At 64.4% G+C, this 18,225-nt stretch overlaps 1 protein-coding gene across 2 annotated transcripts; it reads right to left on the bottom strand.

Moving 5' to 3' along the window:
* Positions 1–242: 242 nt before the first annotated feature.
* PLCB3 (phospholipase C beta 3) lies at positions 243–17,621 on the bottom strand. Of its 2 annotated transcripts, XM_023654299.2 has the most exons (32): positions 17,383–17,621; positions 14,648–14,725; positions 14,319–14,387; positions 14,092–14,232; positions 13,773–13,852; positions 13,633–13,686; positions 13,467–13,542; positions 13,272–13,372; positions 12,608–12,774; positions 12,386–12,532; positions 11,307–11,547; positions 10,966–11,050; positions 10,701–10,887; positions 9,676–9,881; positions 8,695–8,791; positions 8,530–8,614; positions 8,122–8,246; positions 7,654–7,808; positions 7,416–7,577; positions 6,692–6,791; positions 6,501–6,605; positions 6,202–6,293; positions 4,462–4,615; positions 4,336–4,371; positions 3,996–4,188; positions 3,449–3,590; positions 3,283–3,359; positions 3,080–3,169; positions 2,931–2,988; positions 2,544–2,630; positions 2,236–2,455; positions 243–1,170 (listed from the first exon to the last, which is right to left on the bottom strand). In XM_023654299.2, exons 1-31 carry the CDS (start codon positions 17,479–17,481, stop codon positions 2,252–2,254), a joined length of 3,693 nt encoding a protein of 1,230 aa, XP_023510067.1. In that variant the 5' UTR covers positions 17,482–17,621; the 3' UTR covers positions 243–1,170; positions 2,236–2,251. The 2 variants fall into 2 exon arrangements, with proteins under 2 accessions (XP_023510067.1, XP_023510066.1); XM_023654298.2 differs by lacking the exon at positions 243–1,170 and having other exon boundaries at positions 1,841–2,455.
* Between the last annotated feature and the right edge of the window lie 604 nt (positions 17,622–18,225).

Here is an 18,225-nt window from a genome sequence, read left to right as displayed (position 1 = left end):
CCGGCCGCCGGAATTCCGCGCTGGGCAAACGGCGCCGCCGGCCCCCAGGGAGGGTCATTTGTTCCTATGTGGGTCAGTCCTTTGGAGCAGCTACTGTGCGGCCGGCCTGGGGCCAGCGCCGCTCAGGGAGTTGGCAGGGCGCGCGGGGCGGGGGAGGGGGCGGCGGAAGGCTCGGCCGAGGGCTGGGAGGCGTCACCAGGGGGCCGGGGAAGCTTCACCAGGACCCGGGAGCCGCTCGGAGCTCACGTCCACAAAGATTTATTGGCGCCCCCTATAGACCAGCCAGTGCTTTGTACTGGGCGTACAGGGATGAAATCCGCCACGGCCCCTGCCCTCCTGAGCTTCCTGACAAGGGGAGAGTAGGGTTACCGGCAGCTGGGTGCTATAACGGGGGGGGACGGAACCGGGGCTTCCCCCGGCAGGGGAAAGTCAGGAGGGCTTCAGGGAGGAGGTGAGTTAGAGCTGGGACTTGAAGGGAGAAATGGGGCAGGGGGTGTCATTCCGGGCAGAGGGGAGAGTGGTCCCATGGAAGGATGGGGGAGCAGCAAAGGCCAGGCTTCTGAGGGGCTCGAATGTCAAACGCAGGAGTTTGGACTTGAGCCTGGTCTTTGAGCACCCGGGGACTGACATACAGTGTTTCCCCTAAGTGGACGGGAGTGGAGTCAGGAAGACAGGAGCTGGCTGCTGAGAGGCCTGGACCCGGAATGCAATGGGCCGATTTGGGGGTAGGACAAAGCCTGGCCCCAGAATTAACCCTGAGGAAGTAGGGCCCAGGGCAGAGGTCCCCAGCCCTGGGACCGCCCTACTCGAGGCCTCCCCACCCCATCTGTTTGCCTGAGGCTGCAGCAAAAACAAAGAAAGAAAACAGTCAATTGGCAGGAGATAAGCCCAGATAAGAGGCTGCCTTCCTCTGGAGGAGGAAGGCCGGCAGGCAGCCCGGGAAGCACCAGGAAGCTGGGAGAGGCCTTGAAGGAGTGCCAGCCTGACCCAGCCACCAAGCCCGCCGCAGCCTCGCCGCGGGGTCTCTGCCTCTCCTCGGGGTCCTGAGGCAGGAGTGGGGCACAGAGCAGGTCTTCCAGGCGGGCCGCGGAGTCTGCCATGGAGGGTCCAGGCCCACCTGCCTCCACGTCAGGACGTCATGACTTCTGCTCTGGGCCTCAGTTTCCTCATCTGTAAAACAGGCAGAACATCTCCCTCACAGGGATGAGGGGCTGTTGGGCCTCCCAGCCCCTGTGTCTGTGGCTGTCAGCTTCCCTTCTCCCAAGGGTCACTGCCAGGCCTACCCAATTCCCACCTGTCACTGAGAGCCCAGGTCCCTGATGCTGAGCAGGTGGTGAGCTGCCCAGCTCCATCCTTAGCCAATCCAGCCCCCAACAGAGTCAACTGCCTGTGTGGGGCCCAGGGCAGCCTCGGCGGAAGGTGCTGGGCCTCGGGTCATATCAGGCAACAGGAAGGGGGGGCAGGGAAGGTTTCCTGAAGCAGAGGCCTGAACCTCCGAGAAGGGAGGACAAGAGCCCAGGAGGGAGGAAAGTAATGGGGGAGGGGGCAGGGGGAGTGACAGCCCAGGGACAGAGGGCACAGAGGCAGGAAAGCCTGGGGAGGCCAGAGGCCGCTGACGTCAGGTGTCAGGTGTGCCGCTGGGAAGATCTGGGGGCCGCGGGCTACGAGGTCTCAAGGTTCAAACCCAGCAACCCTCCGCTGGGGGCCTGACCTCAACCCCACAATGCCCACAAGCCCATTTTACAGACGAGGAAACTGAGGCCCCAGAAGTGGTGGAGCCAGACCTAGGGCCCCCAGTCCTCTCCGGCACTGCCCCACCCCAACCACGCGTCACACAGGGTCCCTGAAATCCACTTTTATTCATGTAAAAAAATCCCCAACGAACAGAGAAAGAAAGTGACCCCTACTTCCCAGAGCTCCAAGTCTCCACCCAGTGTTCCCTGGGGAAGTGAGGGAGACCACTCCCACTCTGGGCTGTGGGTGTCATGGGGAGCGAGGCCCCGACCACGGCCCGGCTGGCCTGGAGTGAGCCAGCATCCTCCGAGGACTGAGGGCAGGACGGAGGGGCTGGGGACTAAAGGGACCCAGGAGGGTGAAGGAAGGCAGTTAGCATGGGTGCTCGCCCCAATTTAAAAAAATAAAATTTCTAAAGATAAAAACTCAAAAAAAAAAAAAAGCATTAGTGTCTTAGCCGCCTGCCCTCCGCCCAGTGCCCCACCCCGGCCCTGTGGCCACCTCTTGCTCAGTCCGTTCAGAGCTTCGTATTCTCCTCTTGGCTCTCCGAGTCAGCACCAGACAGGTGCCCGCTGCTCCCGGGCGCGTGACCGTTGCTGGCACAGGCCACCAGATGCCCGTCCCCCAGCCCCTCCGGCGTCTCGCCCAGCAGGCTCCGGCGGACCTCCTGGGGCAGCCTTGCCCGCTGCTCCTGACACTCCTGGGCCAGCTGGGCCAGCAGCTGCGGGGGGAGGAGGAGATCACAGCGAGGCCAGGCCACCAGCACCCTGCTGCTGCCCGCCCGCCCGCCCGCCTCACCAAGGCCTCACCTTGGGCTCCTCTTCTGCCAGCTGCTGCAGGACCTGCTGCTGCCCGGCCACAAGGCGCTCCTGCCGCTGCTTCTGGGCCTCCTCCAGCTGTGGGGGACGGGGAGGGGCTCAGCTGAGGGTCTCTAAGGGAGGGGCTGGGGCCCTGCGGCTCTGGCTGGGCAGAGTATCAGGCAGGTGCAGGCACCCAGGGTGTGTGGCCAGGGTTCTGAGATGACCCTTAGAGCAAACGTCCCAGGCTCAAACTCCAAAGCCAGGGGGCAGTGGGGCCCAAAGGGAAAGACTCTAGAAGCCCCTTGGGGCAGTGTAGCTCCAGTCCAGGCCCCGAGGTGGGTATCTCAGGACCCAGGAAAGAAGGGTAGGCTACAGTCACGCCCAAGCCTCACTCACCCGACGGATGGAGTTGACCGACTCAGTGATGTGCCGACGGTTGATCTCGGTCAGTTCCCTACAGAGGAGAAGGCAGGATGGGCTCAGTGCCCAGGCACCCAGCCCTGCCTGCCCAGCGCCCAAATGGCTCCCGGCCCCGACGCCCTTACGCCTCCTTCTTATGTTTCTCCCTTGTCTTGGCCTCCGAGATACTGTTGTGGCGCTTCCTGTCCAGGATCTTCTGCAGTTCCTTCTTCTCCCTGGAGGAGCCAGTGGGGGAAGAGGAAGGGTCAGTGGCAGGACAGGGGGCTCTACCCTCTTCCTGGCAGCAGGGAGGCCCTGGCCCCACCCACACAGGATCCTTGGCTGTCACCTGTCGTTCGTCTCCTTCAGCCTCTTTAACTGGGTTGTGTGTGCATCCAGGACAACCTCCCTGAGCCGCTGCTGAGCCTGTGGACACAGGTGGCCAAAGGTGACACAGGAGGATGACGGGTCTGTCCAGGAGGTGGCTCTCCCTCACCACCACATGCCCCCCTCACCTGTCGCAGGTGCTCCAGCCTCCACTTGCTCTCTGTGTCGGCCTGGGCCTCCCTCAGCTCCAGCAGACTCTGCACCTGTCTTTTCTGGAACTCCTGATAGTGCTTCACCTCTTTCTCCTCCTCCTTCTCGTCCTCCCCGCCTCTGTCAGAAGGACCCTCTGGGTGATGCTTGGGTCATCACATGGACTTGGGGGGCAGTGGGGGACAGGGCGTATCCCATCAGGCAGTAGCAGACACCAGCCGGGGGGGCAGGGTCTGTTATGCCAACCAGGAGGCCCGTTCGCTCCGCCCGAATGATGGGAGCCTGTTTGGGCATCAGTCTCTCCCAGGGGACTTCAAAAGAGGTGTCACTCCCTGGCAGAAAGACGGTGGGACCCAGTGTGGGAAGCCTCCTTTCTTCCTTGTACTATACCCTCCCCCCTGGGGGTCGAGCGGCAACCCCCCCGTCCCTCCGCGCCCACCGAGTGCCGAACCCCACATGCGCACACACCCTGTATTCACATCAACACACACAGCACACTCACACACAGGCAGGCTGGACACTCACAGGCCACCTGGCCGGGGCCGGCACCTGCCCTCGGCCCGAGCCTGGGCCAGGCCGTCGAGCAGGCGGCGAGTGAGGGCTACGGCCTTCCGCTGATGCTTCTTGCGCAGCTCCCGCAGGTCTCGCTCCTGCCGGCTCCGGAGCTTCACCAGAGCTTTGTGGCCTCGGAGCTCGTCCAGTGGGGCTGGGGCCACCTCTGTGAGCAGCAGAGCAAAGGCAGGCTGGGCGGGGGCGAGGCGCCAACCCAGCAGGAGCACCACACGCTAGCCAGGAGCGGCCCTACCTCCCGTGGTGGCCCCGCCTCCAGAATAGGCCCCGCCCTGCAACAGGTCCCGCCCCCTACCTGCGAGGATGCTGGCGACGAGATCATCCCGTTGGCCTGGAGAACAGAGGCGGGACTGAGAAGCTGGAGGAGGGCACAGCGAGCTGCTCCCCATAGCGCCCCCCCTAGGCCCCAGGCGCCCCTTACCTGGGCTGCTGAGGGACGGACTGGTGGGGGAGGTGACAGTGCCTGGGGGCCGGCGGGGGGAGGTGTCCAGTGTGCTGGGTGTGGGGTTTGGGGTCAGCTGGGACCCCAGCTGCTGAGACTGGGTCTCCTGGCATGTCTCCGGGCCAGCCTGAGCCTGCGGGGAGAAAGCGGGATGCTCCTTCCAGAAATGCTGTTCTCTCCACGCCCTTCTGTCCTTCCCAGACTCCCGGGGCTCCCCAGGGCCCCTGGTCAGCATCTCTCAGCCGGTCTGGCCCCGGACTGCTCATCTGTAACGTGGGGTTGTTGGGACAAGTCCCTGAGAAACAAGAGGTGTAAAACAAGCATTTCTTGGGCCCGGCCTGGTGGCGCAGTGGTTAAGTTCGCATGCTCTGCTTCTCAGCGGCCTGGGGTTCACTGGTTCAGATCTCGGGTGCGGACATGACACCGCTTGGCAAAAAGCCATGCTGTGGTAGGCATCTCACGTATAAAGTAGAGGAAGATGGGCACGGATGTTAGCTCAGGGCCAATCTTCCTCAGCAAAAAGAGGAGGATTGGCAGTAGTTAGCTCAGGGCTAATCTTCCTCAAAAAAAAAAAAACACCAAGCATTTCTAAAACCCTTTTCCCCACGGGATGCAGGAGAGAAAATGTGAGATCACATCTCTGGGATGCCAAACCCCACTACATGTGCTCAGGAACTTCCAGATTGTTCTGGAAAGCCTTGGCCCAGCCCCAAGTTCCCTCCCGGCTCCAAGGTCCCCTCCACCCTTGCCCACAGCTGCTCATCTCTCTCGTTGCTTAGCTCCTGATTAAATCAACGAAGGAAATGACCGCAGAGTGGGCACCAGCCTCTCCCGCTAACAGCTCCAAGCAGCCGTGTCTCTTCCCCGCCTGCGTCTCTTCCCCGCCTGCCGCAGGCCCCAGGGGGAATAAGTCAAGATGTGCGGGCCAGCCTCTGCTCCTGACCCCTCCCCACAGAAGCCACTGCTCGGCTCATGGCTCCCAGGACCCCACATTTTAAAAGCTTCTGTGGCTTCCAACTGCCCTGATGAAGCGGCTGGTTTTGACCCGCTTGTAGCTGGAGGCCTTCCAGCCCAGGTCTGCCTGAAGGCTCTAGCATGCAAAGGGCTGGCTCCCACCTTCTTAAAGTACGAGGAGTAACCCAAGGCCGCTGAGCCTCCTGAGCAGCCCACCCGGTGCAGCGTGCCGAAAGGGCAGCACTCGAGGCAGAGCCGAGGGCTGGAGGCCCAGGCCAGGCCTTTTGACTCAGAGGCTTAGTGTCCCATCTTTACACGGGGGTGGCAGTACCACACTCGGGTGGTGGGAGGACGATATGAGCCAAGTGGGTGAAAAGAGCTCAGACCCAGCCGGGCAGAGAGCCGGCGCCCAGCATTCGCTTGTCTTTATATTCTGATTTGGATGAGAGAAGGATCCAGAAAGGGGAACAGGCTCTCCAGGCAGAGGGAAGGATGTGGGCCAGGGCACACAGTGGGTGTCTGTACTAAGGCATGAACAGCCCCACTCGGGGAGAGGAGCCAGCCCACCAGCTGGGAGCGGGATGGGATGGGAGGGTACAGGCTGGGGCGGGGGTCGGGGGGACCATGCCCGCAGTGTGCTTCTCCACCAGGGCCAGGCCCAGAGGTCAGCCCTTATCACCTCATCCCACCCACCCCAGGGTCCCCAGGGGCCAGGGGGCCTGAGCCCAGCTGCCTCCCGCCTGCCCCTGACCTGCCATGGCTCACCTCGCTCTCCCCAATGAGGGCAGCCAGCTGCTTGGCCCTCTGGTCCATCAGGCTGACATGCTTGATGGGGTTGATCAGGGCCTCTGCGTAGTCTGGGCGGGGGCAGAGGGCGAGGGTCTCGGAGACAGAACTCCCCACCTTCCCCGCCAGCTCTGGTCTCAAGGAGGGACCACAGAACCCGCCCTCGGATCTGTTTACCACCCTCAGTTCGGGCCACCAGCTCAGCCTCTCCCAGGCCTTGGTGGTGTCCTCGCCCCCACCCTGCCAGGCCCGCCCAGCCCCAGCTGCCCCCAGCGCACCCTGGTGGTCGTCAGGGATGTAGTCGGAGGCCTCGGTGTAGATGAGCAGGGCCGGCAGGCACAGCGGCTGGTTGGCCTCGTTCCGCAGGCAGATGTAGTGGTACCCTGGAAGAGCCCGAGGGCAAGGTGGCTGCGCCCCACCGGGTCCCCACACGCTGCCCCTGTGCCATCCAGAGCCCAAACGGCCTCACCTGAGCGGATGGCAGAGACGGGCAGGATCCGGTGCCCCACGAACTTGCCGCCCTCCTCAAAAGCCGCGATGCGCAGTGAAGCCAGCGTGGGCAGCACCACCTGAGGGCACAGACAGACGCTGAGCCACGGCCACGGTGGCCACTGAGCCCGCTGACCACAGCCACCCAGGCCAACACTCAAGTGGACCCTCGGACAAGCTGCCCCGCGCCTGCATGGCCTGGACAAAGGGGTGGCCAGCCACCCTCAGAGCCCTAAGCTAAGAGGACAGGCTGGCAGACCCGCCAGGCTCCCGGGGGACAGGTCTGGTCATCGCCAGCTTGGAAACCACAGAGCGAGCTGTGAGTCTGTGACTGAGGCCACGCCCCACCCCAGCTGGGCGCCGGGGTCCAGTCCATTTGGGAGGCGGGAAGAGCTGGTGTGAGCTGGCGGCTGAGACCTCAGGCAAGTCCCTACTGCCTGGACGACGGGACGAGCTGCACCCTCTCCTCACGGGGCACTATGGGACCTCCTGCTGTCTCACCCCCCCAACCCGTCCTCTTCTCCCAGCCTACAGAGGGCAAGGAGCCTGACCCTGGGACCCACAGGACCTGCAGTGGGGCCTGGAGGTGACAGGCCCAGCCTTCGGCACCCCCAGCTCTGACCCCCGACCGCCACCGGTGTGCGTGGTTCCTGTCACCCCCACAAGAGCCCAGCAGGTCTGTGCTGGGAGGGGCGCAGGCTCACCTTGGGGAAGTCGAAGGGCTCCTCATCCCACACGGGGTTGAACGAGTTCCCCTGAGAGGTCCGCGTGCGGTACTTGCGCCGCGTGTCCACAGGGAGGCCGAACATATCCACCTCCACGTAGATGCCCACCTTCCTGTCGGACAGGAACTGCCCCGAGATCACCTGGGGGCCGGGAGCGTGAGCGGCTGCGGAGAGTCGCACCCCCAGGACAGCCCGCCCAAGCCCTTGCCAGCCCCACCTTGACCCGCAAGGCATTGGCCACGATGCCATCCACGATGACCTCGGTGAAGGGGTCAAAGGACTTGTCCGGCCGCCGCATAAACTCGGGTTTAAGCAGGTAGCCGCTGCGCCCGTTGTACTCGAACACGCCCGCGTTGAGCTGCATCGCCACATCTGGGGGCGACACAGGGGGGGCCAGGGCCAGCAGGTTGGACGGGGTCAGGACCGTGCCACGCAGAGCGGAACCGGGGATCATTAGGGTCAGGTCAAATGGCATCAGCGGTCCCAACTCAGGAAAGGTCAGACAGGGGAGGGCTCAAGGGTCACCCAGGTCGGGAGTGGGGCTTGGCCAAGGTCTCTGTTCCGTGTGGGGTTCTAGGATCAGAGAGAGTCAGAGGTCCGTTCAGACCCGATTAGCAGGGCTGTGGGTCAGAAGTCAGGGAGGCCGGAGGCCATAGGTTAAGGGTTGTGGCAGGCTCGTGCTCACCCAGGGTCTGGAAGTTGAGCGCGACAAGCTGGCAGCCCACATTCCAGAAGAGCTGGGGCATGTAGTTAGACGAGTCCACGCGGGTGCCCTTGGGGTAGATACGGCTCAGCTGCTGCTTGTTGTATCTGAGGGTGCGGTCAGGGGCCACACGGTGGGCTGGCCCCACCGGCCCCCAGCCCAGGGCTCCGGGCCCACCCTCGGCCTCTGTGAACCCGCCTCCCGGGCTTTGCCCCTCCGGCCCCCGGCTTCTCAGCCAGGCCCCTGTGCGTCTCCCAGACCCGCCCAAAGCCCACACCGGGTGCTGGAGGGTCAGGACCCCAGGCAGGCGGCAGAAGTGGGGTGAGGACATGAGCCGGCCTGCGAGCGCCTCCACCCTGGCCCGTAGGCCCCAGCAACGCGGAAGGATACTCCACGAACTCCATGGGGCTCTTGGTCAGCTGCTCCATGGCCTTGGTCTCCACGAAGGACGACATCTCGAAGCACTTGTTCCTCTCTGGGGGGCGGGCGGCGGGAGGGCGTCAGGCCTGGCAGGGCCGGGCCGGCTCCCACTCCCACCCTCTCCCCCCGACTCACTTCGGGCAGCCTCGAAGGACTTGAACTTGACGGGCTCGATGTAGTTGACGAGGGTCGACATTTCCTCTGTGGCATTGACCTCGCTGCTGGCGGTGCCCTGTGACCCCCGAATACGGGGTCAGCAGTGCCATGCCGCCCAGCTATCAGCTGGAAGTTCCCTCACCTGCCCCCTGCCACAAAGGGGCTGCTGACCCTCTTCCCACCGCTGCCATCACACTGCCCAGGGGCTCTGGGCAAGGGCCCCGGCCCCTCCACGGCCTCGGTCAGTCCTGGTCCCATCCGCCCCGCAGCCTTCTCCCTGCAGCCTCACTGACGTGCCCTGGACCCCACCCTCCTGGGTGGCTTCCTGCCTCCCCATAGTTGGAAACTAGAACTCCTCACCCAACCCCAGGGGTTCAATTACTCACATGCAAATGAGCCCCCAATTTCCATCCCCAGCCATCATTTCCACCTACCACCTTGCCATCCCCTCTCAGGTGGCTCATAAGAGCCTTGAACTCAAGACCCATGATGCTGAGCTCGGCTGCCCTTGCCCACACCCTTCCCCACTCTGGGCTCCTCCTGAGTCTGGCCTCATGATGGATCTCTTCTGTCACCCTAACTCCTCAGCACTCCTCAACCCTCCCTTGTCCTGCCCTGCTCCTCCTTCTGCATTCTCTGGCCCTGCCACAGGGCCTTTGCACCTGCTGTTCCCTCTTCCTCAGGTCTGCTCACCCAACATCCCTGCCCACGTCAGACTCCACTTCCTCCCCACAGTTCTGCACCCTGACTCACCCCTCCCAGGCCCACATCACGAGCATAATTTCACACTTGCTTCCATGCCTGTTTATCTAAGACCGCTCCTCCCTTCTCCACACACACGCTCAGAAGGGCAGGGATAATGTCTGATCACAGCCAGACCCAGCACACAGCAGGCACTCAGCAAACGCCTAGGAAATGAATGTGTACTGCCTCTCCTTCTTCCCCGCCTGCAGGCCTGACCTCATCCGTGGTGGGCTTTTTGGGGTCCGTCTGTTCCTCCTCTTCCTCGTCTTCCTCCTCATCCTCGCGGTCAACAGGTCCAAGAGCATCGGGGCCCCGCTGCGGCCCCTCCTCCCCCAGAGACTTCTGAGGCTCCAGGCTGGGCTTCTCGAGGGCCACCTCCTCCCCGTTGCTCAGGCCGGGGCAGCTGTCGGAGCTGGGGGACCCTGCCGAGGACAGGGCCACAGGAGGTCAGGGGTCAGGGCACAGAGAGACACTCAGGAGCCAGGAGGGGTTGTGCCCAGTGCGTGTGGAGGTGACGCAGTGGGGAAGGGGTCCTCTCAGGGCAGTGCGGCTGGGGGAGAGGGCAGAGGTCAGGAGTTGGATAACATTAAAGCCAATGGTAGTGCAGAGGGGTCACAGGTCAAAGGTCAGGGTCCAGAGTTATATCCATCAGGGGAGTAGGCAGGGTGGCTCAAAAGGGTCAGAAGCCAGCAACTGGGGCACAACAGCCTTGACAGTGGGGGTGAAGACTGACATGGTGGGGTTCTAAGTCAGGGGTCAGTCGGAGCCACACACAGTGAGGGGGCTCAGGGAGGGGACAGTCAGCAGGCAGATGTAAGGGGGACTTCGACAAAGCGAGAGGTAAAGGGTCAGCTAGAATTATAACCAACTGGGTGGGGGCCACAGGACAGGGGTCAGCGGTCTGGGTCACACCCGAACCATGGGCATGTGGTTCCCTGAGGTCAGAGGTCAAGATTCAGAGTCATAACCTGGTTGGGGGGAGGGGTTCTGTGCGGTGGGAGGTTGAGGCTGAGGGGTCAGGAGTCAGATGGAACCAAATGTAACTGGGGTGTCATTCAGTGAGGTGAGAGCATGGGATCAGGGGTCAGAGGTCCCATACTCAGCTGAGTGGCAGTGAATGGCTTGGCGAGCAGGGAGGTCAGGGGCCGGGAGCAGAAGGGGCGTCCCCGGGGAGGGCTGGGCTCAGCGAGCTGGGAGGTGAGGGCAGGGTCAGGGTGAGGGTCAGGTGGGCCGGGGCGTACCGAGCTGGGGCGAGGAAGGCTCGGTGGCGGCAGAGCTCTCGCTCAGGGCCGAGTTGCTCTGCTCCAGCGGCCTCTTGCGCACGGAGCTGCCGGGGACGCCCGTGCTGGGCTGGTGCCGCTTCTTATTCTTCACCAGGATGCGGCCCATCAGGTCCTGGGGGCTGGGCAGGGGGACGCCTGGGGCCAGCTGGTGGGCAGGGACAGGTCAGGGCCTGCAGGGGCGCCCTTGCCCCCCACACCCTGCCACGGCTCCACACCCCCGTACCGGGTACTTGTCCAGTGGGTCGATGAGCAGCGCGTCCCCAAAGATGGAGCGGCAGTACTCGGCCATCTTGGCCTGCTGCTTTGCCCTGTGGGGCCAAGGTCAGAGGTCAGAGGTTCCTGGGGTGAAGCTGCAATCCCCAGGGCAGGTCAGAGACCTGCAGGGTCAGCAGAAGGTCCCAGGGTCAGAGGTCATAGGAGCAGTCCAACAGTGCCATGGGAGGATGACTGTCTCAGGGTCAATTGCGGGTCCCCAGGTCAGTGGTTTCCATATTAGGTTGCTGGGATGGATGTCTTGGGTCGGAGGGCCCAGGTGTGGGGTCCCCAGGTCAGGGGCCCACTCACGAGTCCACGTGGTTCTCGAAGGAGAGGATGACGGGGTAGGGCGAGGTCTTGAAGGCGGTCTCCGCGATGGCCTCGAGCACGTCCCGCAGCGGCACCTCGGTGGTCATGGTGAAGCCGTGCGTGATGAATGGCTCCTCCTCGGGCGGCCGCCCCTTCCACACGTCCAGCTCCACGCAGCGGCAGCCCCACAGCAGCGCCTGCCGGTACATCTCCACCGACGAGGTCCCGGCCAGCTGCCCCGCTGCAGGCGCGGCTCCATCACCACACGGCCGCCCAGCCAGCCCGGTACCTCGCCCTCCTCCCCGGGCCCGCGCTGGACCAGGCCAGCCCAGGGGCACAGCGGCCCCAGTGGCGCCTCACCCAGCCCTAATCACATAGTGAATTAATCCTTAATTCACTATGGAACCAGCACCATCCCCTGAAAGTCTCCAGGGCAGAGCTCAGCACCCGCCTCCCAGCCCCTGGCACCCACCCAGGCTGGGCCGGTCGGCGTCCGCCAGTGCTGGCTGGCAGCTTGGTCCCTTCCCAGGGCTCACCCTCTTTCAGAGAAACACCCACCTCCCCCGCAGCCTGAAGTAGGGAGTCGGCCCCGACATCCTCACAGCCCCTCACTGCTTTGGAATAGCCTCCATAACCTCCTGCCTGAGGACAGCAGGCCCCCCCCCCCCGGCCTCCCATCCGGTCTCCGCAGAGGACCTGGCGTCATCCTTCTAAAGACACACCGGGTCGCATCCCCTCCGCCTGCTTAACACCCTCCAGGAAGGCCTTCCCGCCCACTTAGGATCAACCCACGTTCCCTCTGTGCCCCCAGGTCTAGCCCGGCCCCTTCTCACCTCTCCCTGCCCTGCTCTGCCCCACCTGTGGCACCAAGCCACCTCCTGTCCCAGAAGGTGACAGCCAGCTGCTGTGGGCGGGAGCCCTGCCCCTGGGGAGCCTTCCAGAACACCCAAGAGATGCACCCACTCCCGGGACAGGCTGTCTGTTCCCTGCCTGCATGTCTAGCACCGGCCACACCAAAAGGAGGGCGGCAGGGCAAGGGCCAGAGGGCAGAGGTCGCGGATGTCCGCCCTCCCGCTTACCCGTGAGGTAGGTGTTATGGGAAGAGTTGATGAAGTAAGCACTGAGCGGCTGCGTCATGTCGGCGCTCAGGTCCAGGGCCTCCAGGGGCAGGATGCCGTTCTCCTCACCTCCCAGGTAGCGGCTGAAACCTTCCATGGACATCTGGTCTGGGGGCGGGTGGGATCAGCAGGGTCAGCTGGGCCCCTGCCGCCAGCCCCCGCCAGGCCCCGGCCACCGCTCACCTCGCTCCAGGAACTGCTGGTTGGGTTCGTACTTCTCGATGAGCTGCCTCGCCTGGGAGTGCCGCAGGGGCGGGTACAGCACCTCGTTGAGCCTCGGGTCCCGCTGCTTCTGGTTGATGAAGTCCATGAGCTGCTCTAGCGTCAGGTATGGCTTGCCCTTGGCGCCTCTGGAGGTGGTGGGAAGCCACGTCAGCCCCCACTCCAAGCCCTCACCCCGGGACAGGGTGTCGGAAGGTCTGTGCCTGGCTCCAGCACCCCCTGACTGGGACTTGGGCAAGTCGCTGCCCACTCTGGGCCTCGGTTTCCCCATCTGCTCTAATGACCACTCATCGCAAAGCAAGGATTTTGGAAACCACTGAGTTCTTGGCCAGCCATGCTGAGATTCCAGACCCTGGACCATATCTCAGCTCCAGCCCTCGCCCTGTGAGCTCGAGCAAGTCCCACAACATATCTGAGCCACTAGGCCCTCATTCTCAGTGTGGGCTGATGAAGGTAACTCTGGCCAGGGTCAGCATGGCGCTGTCCAGAGCACAACTCTGGGCAGGACGGCTCTGAGCTTGACCACAGCCCTGGCGTGCTGGGACCCCCTCCCTGGGCTGGCAGGAACCAAACAGAGGCCAGAGGCAGAGCCCTGGGGGCTGGGAGGTGGGCCCCGCCTGCTCACATCTCCAGCAGGATCTTGTCAATGTCCGGCCGCAGACACAGCTTGTTCAGGAACCGCTCGAAGATTTCCAAGGAAAACTCGTCGGGCCGGATGGACTCGCTCTGGGGACCGGCAGTGTGGGGTGAGAACCAGGGGCAGCCAGCTCCCAAAGAGCAGGGGCCCACCGCGACCCCTCGCCTTGCCCTGCCCCCTCACCCGATTGAAATTGAGGCCACAGGATTCCAGCGCAGTTTCCACCCGCTTCTTGTCTGCTGAGAACATCTTCAGGATGCTGAGCAGGCAGGAGGGGTTAGGGTCAGTGGGGGCAAAGGTCACCAAGGGCGGGGCAAGAGAGAAGGTGCTGGGGGAAGAGGGCACTCACTTCTTCACCGGGATCCTCCCATCCTGGTTCACCTGCAGCTTCAGCTTCGTGTATCTGGGGAGGCAGGTGGAATGGTCACGCCCTGGGAACAGCCACCTGAATCCCCGATGCCCCCCCCCCCGATGCAGCCCCGGGCTCACGCTTTGCGCAAGAAGGTGTTCCGGGAGGCATTCTGAGCCAGGATGTTCATAGCCAGCTTGAACAGCTCCTCGGACCAGACCTGAGGGGTCAGGATCCAGGGGGAGGGGGTGAGTGGGGGACAGCAGGGCTGGCCTTGCCGCAGCCCACGCCCAGAAGCAAGTCTGGTACACAGTAAAAGCTTAAATCCTGCTTTGTCAGAGGATGATTAGAAATAGGGCCAGGGGACAGCCCAGCACACAACAGGCGCTCGCTAAGTGATGGCCGACTCGGCAAGGGAGGAGGCGGCTCCCCAGGGACGACCCCTCGGCCCCGGCCCACCTTGGCTGTGTCGTCCTGCACGGCCATGAAGTTCAAGAATGTCGTGTTCACCGGGTCTGGCCCGGCCACCACCGTCATCAGCTTCTCCTCCAGCCGGGCATCGGGGCCCCCAAAGCCCAGCACCTCCCGGATCTTGGGGTCCTGAAGAGGGGGGTCCGAAGGTGAGGAGGGATGTCCCCATCCCCCACAGCCTCACCCCAACCTGAGGCCTGGGCCCCATCTCTCACCTTGGGCAGGCGGGCGTAACGGCCTGTCCGCGTGTCCCTGATGGAACTGATGTCCAGTGTGTCCACTTCCTGGGGAAACCAGATGCCAGGGGAGGTCTGAGAGGCTTCAGGGCCAGAGCTGGGAGCCCCCAAGCTCCCCAGCCAGGCCAGGGAGCGGCCACCCCCTGCGGTAGCCTCAGCCTCAGCCTCCGCCCCTAGCACTTCCTGTCCAGGGAGCCGTGGGAGAGGTCAGCCAGCAGCCGGGCCCCAACCCATGGGCTGGCGGGGGTGTCGGGGGTCTGGGGTAGGGGTCCTAGACCTGAGCAAGCCGCCACAGTGCCTGCCCTCACCATGTTGGGTCCTGTCCAGTACAAAAAGAAGCCATTGGCGTCCACGCGCAGGGTCACCAGGTTCCGACTGGAGGCCTCCTGGGGATGGGAGGGGACAGCAGGGGTCAGGGAGGGCGGGCTGCAGCCCAGGCTTGGTCCCTGCATCCCCAGGGACCATCCACCCCACTGTTTCTGCCAGTGAGTGAAGACGAGGCCTCAGCCAGCCCACAGGTCCTGTGTGGCTCCCAGATCCTCAGGACAAAGCTAAGGTCCTGGGCGTGACATTTGGGGTCCCCCCCAGCCTCACCTCTCTCCCACCCTAAGGCTGTCACCTGGACCACTGACTACCCTCTCCCCACCTCCAGCTTCTGCATCATGGTTCCTTTGCCAGGATATCCTTTCTGTTCTTCTCTACCCATGAAGTCTGGCCCACCTCTTTGGGGAGCTTTCGCCAGACCCCAACCCCAGGCTTGGTTTCTCTAGGTCTGAGAGGGCCCTGCCGGTCGAAACCCTCCCTCGGCCCCCTAGGGAATATTTATGGGATGAAAGCAGAGGGTTCCGAAGTCTGACCCCCACAGCCCTTCTGTGTCCCCCGGGGCCCCATGACGACCGGCAACCCTTACAGCTCCCTCAAAGTCCATTACACCCCATACCCCACTGCATCCTCAGAGCCTCGCAGCTCACCCCATTTCACAGGGCACGGACGGAGTGTCCCCAGAAAGGGAGTCACCCTGCCCCCGGGACTGGACGGTGAATTCTGCAGCTGGCAGGAGGGCAGGGAAGGCGCACTGGCCCCATTTTCTGAGAAGGGCCTGCTCCCTGGCGCACTCCCAGGGTCACCCCGTGCGTCTCAGGGCAAGCAGCCGGGGGGGGGGTCATCGGGGGCTAAGATCTGGCTGAGGCCCGAGTGGCCAAGTGGCCACAGCTAGAACTCCCCTACCCCAGGCTCCCCAGGCCAGTAGAGGACCCCATCCCACCTTGGTGCACCCCCAAACTGCAGCTCTCAAGGACTGTCACATGATCAATACAACAGCTCATCCTCAGGCTGCCGACAGCGCGCCAGGTACGGCCCCCAGCGCTTCACAGCCAGGAGCTCGCTTACCCTCTAACAACCTCAGCAAGTCTGTGCTACTGTTCTTCCCATTTAACAGACGAGGAAACTGAGGCACAGGGAGGTTACGTGGCTTGACTAAGGTCAAGAGGAGGTGCCAGGATTTGCATGCAGCCCACGTGGCTCCTGAGTCTCGTGGTCTGGGACGCAGGGAACCAGGCTCCCAATCTCCTGGCCTCAGCCACGACCCCACTGTGGGGCCTGGAGGTGTCTCCCCTTTCGAGCCTCAGTTTCCTCTGGGAGAATGGAGATTGGATCAGCCCCACCCATCTCAGGCTTTGCTTACAAAGGACAGGAGGTTGATCTGGGGGCAGAGGGGACCGGAGGCCCCAGAACCTCGGCATGCTTGGGCCTCCCCACCTCACTGTGCGCCCACCCACCCTCAGCCCTTCTCTGAGATTCCCTGCCCTGGGGCTCAGGCCTCCAGAGTAGTGAGGAGGGGGGAGTTCTGTGGGTCCTGTCCCAAGGATCTCCCCCGGCCCCTCCCCAGGGGTCTGGCCTTCAAAGGCAGCCCAGGCCCCCTGCTCTCCAGCCCCAAGTCCTTGTCAGCAACCCCTACCCCACCCCCAGGGCCCTCTCCCTGTTTCCACTTCCTTATTTGGGTTTATCACACTGGAAGGAAAAGGAGAAACTTTTCCCTTCAGGCCTGCCTGGGGGAAGGGGTCTCCCCTGGCCCCTGGGGCTCCCAGGCACCCCTCTCCGGCACACCTGCTGCCTCCGGCCACGCCCCCAGCCCCTCCCCCAGCTCCCACGCCTACCCGCCCCACCCAGCCGGAAAGGAGCCCGGAGTCTTCCAGGCCTCTGGCCTGACCGGGAAGGAGCGGCGAGGAAGCTCAGACAGGCCGGGTGGAGGCCCGGGGGAAGGCGGGGCCCAGGGGGCAGAGGAGGGGGCGTGTGAAAAGGAGAGCGGGGCGCAGGCCCGAGCGGGGAGCCGCAGGTGGGGGCCGGGGCATCTGGGAAGCACCAAGGGCAGGGCAGGTAGAATGAGGGGGGGTCAGGATTTATGGGGGTTCAAAGTCCCGATGCTAAACAGTGGAGAGCAAAGTTCCCCAGGGCTGGAGGAATTTAGGGGGCAAAGTTTCAAATAGGGGGTGACGGTGCTCCCACCTGAGCAAGAAGCTGGGCTAGGGCGCAGAAGCAGGGCAGAGGGGTGCCAGCCAGAACAGGAGGGAGAAGGGATGAACGGAGAAGAATGTTCAGGCCAGGGCACTAGAAAAAGTCGGGTCCCGGTGGCACCCACTCAGAATGGGGGTGCGCTGAGCCTGATCGGGGGCCACCGAGCCAGAGAGGCCAGGGCCGGGCAGGGGTCTAGAGACCAGGCCAGGGTTGGGAGAACCACCATGAGACCGGCAGGGAGCGGTGGGAATGGCGAGTGAAAAGGGGACGCCGGGATTTATCGGGGTTCGAAGTCTCGGGGTCCAGGAGCGGAAAGTCCAATTTTCCGTAGCTGAGGGGCTGGGGCGGGGGGTGAGGGACAAAATCTTCCTGACGGGGACGACTGGGAACTTAAGTTTCCAAAGCGCAGCCAGGCTGGGCTCGGGGGGCGCCGTGGCCAGGCCACGCGGGTCTGGGGGTCCCCGGCGTCCGGCCGAGCCTGACTGAGGGTGTCCCCGATCCGGGCGACGCAGGGGCCCCCAGCGCTTACCTCGTCCCATTTGATGAACTTACTCCCGCGCCGCAGGGTCTCCACCACGGTGGGCGGCTCCAGCTGCAGCGCGTGGACGCCGGGCCTGGCGCCTGCCATGGCCGGCCCGGGGGCGGGCCGGGGACCCACCGAGCCCCGACGGGGACCGACGGCGCCGCTGCTCGCTCGGCGCGCTCCCGCGCGGCCCGCTCCGGCCCCGCGGCGTCAGCGCCCGCCCGCCCGCGAGTCTGGCCAGGACGGCCCCGGGATCGGCGGGGCCCGCGGGGCGGGGCGGGGGCGGGGCCGCGGCGGCACCGCCCCCTCCCACCGCGTCGGGCCCGCCCGCCCCGCGTCGGCTCCCCCTGGCGGCCGGGGTGGCGACTGCAGCCAGAGGGGGACTGGGGCAGGGGCATGCCTGTACCCGGACACTTGCGGGGCGGAGCGCTGAGCTGGACCCTCCTGGGGGGGTGGGGAGGGCGCTTGAGCCCAAGGGGGCTATTGGAGGTGTAGCTGGAGAGACTGGGTGCAGGGGGCGCTGCTGAAGAGCCTCCGGGGTCAGCCGACTAAGGTTTCTGAGGGTTGGGGACGAGGGGACTACTGGAGGGCCAGGCTTGGGCCGGGGGCTTAGAGCCCTGCCCCCACCCCACTCCTGCAGCACTTAGCGGAGTGCAGGAAAAGCCACTGCCTCCCCTGCCCTCACTTCGCCTCACCCCCTCCTGCAGCAGCGCGGTCCCCCCTCCCCGGGAGCACTTAGCTAGCTAATGGGCCTCCCGCCCGCAGGCGCCCCTCCCCCGTCGCTAGCCTGGGGAGCCCGGGCGCCTGCGCCTCCTTTGAGGACCCAAGCATCCTGGCCTTCCAGAGCGA

Source organism: Equus caballus, chromosome 12 (genome assembly GCF_041296265.1).
Source record: "Equus caballus isolate H_3958 breed thoroughbred chromosome 12, TB-T2T, whole genome shotgun sequence".
In the NCBI taxonomy this organism is placed as follows: domain Eukaryota; kingdom Metazoa; phylum Chordata; class Mammalia; order Perissodactyla; family Equidae; genus Equus; species Equus caballus.
The sequence above is the reverse complement of the archived record's forward strand: the minus strand, read 5'-3'. Positions and strand labels throughout refer to the sequence as shown.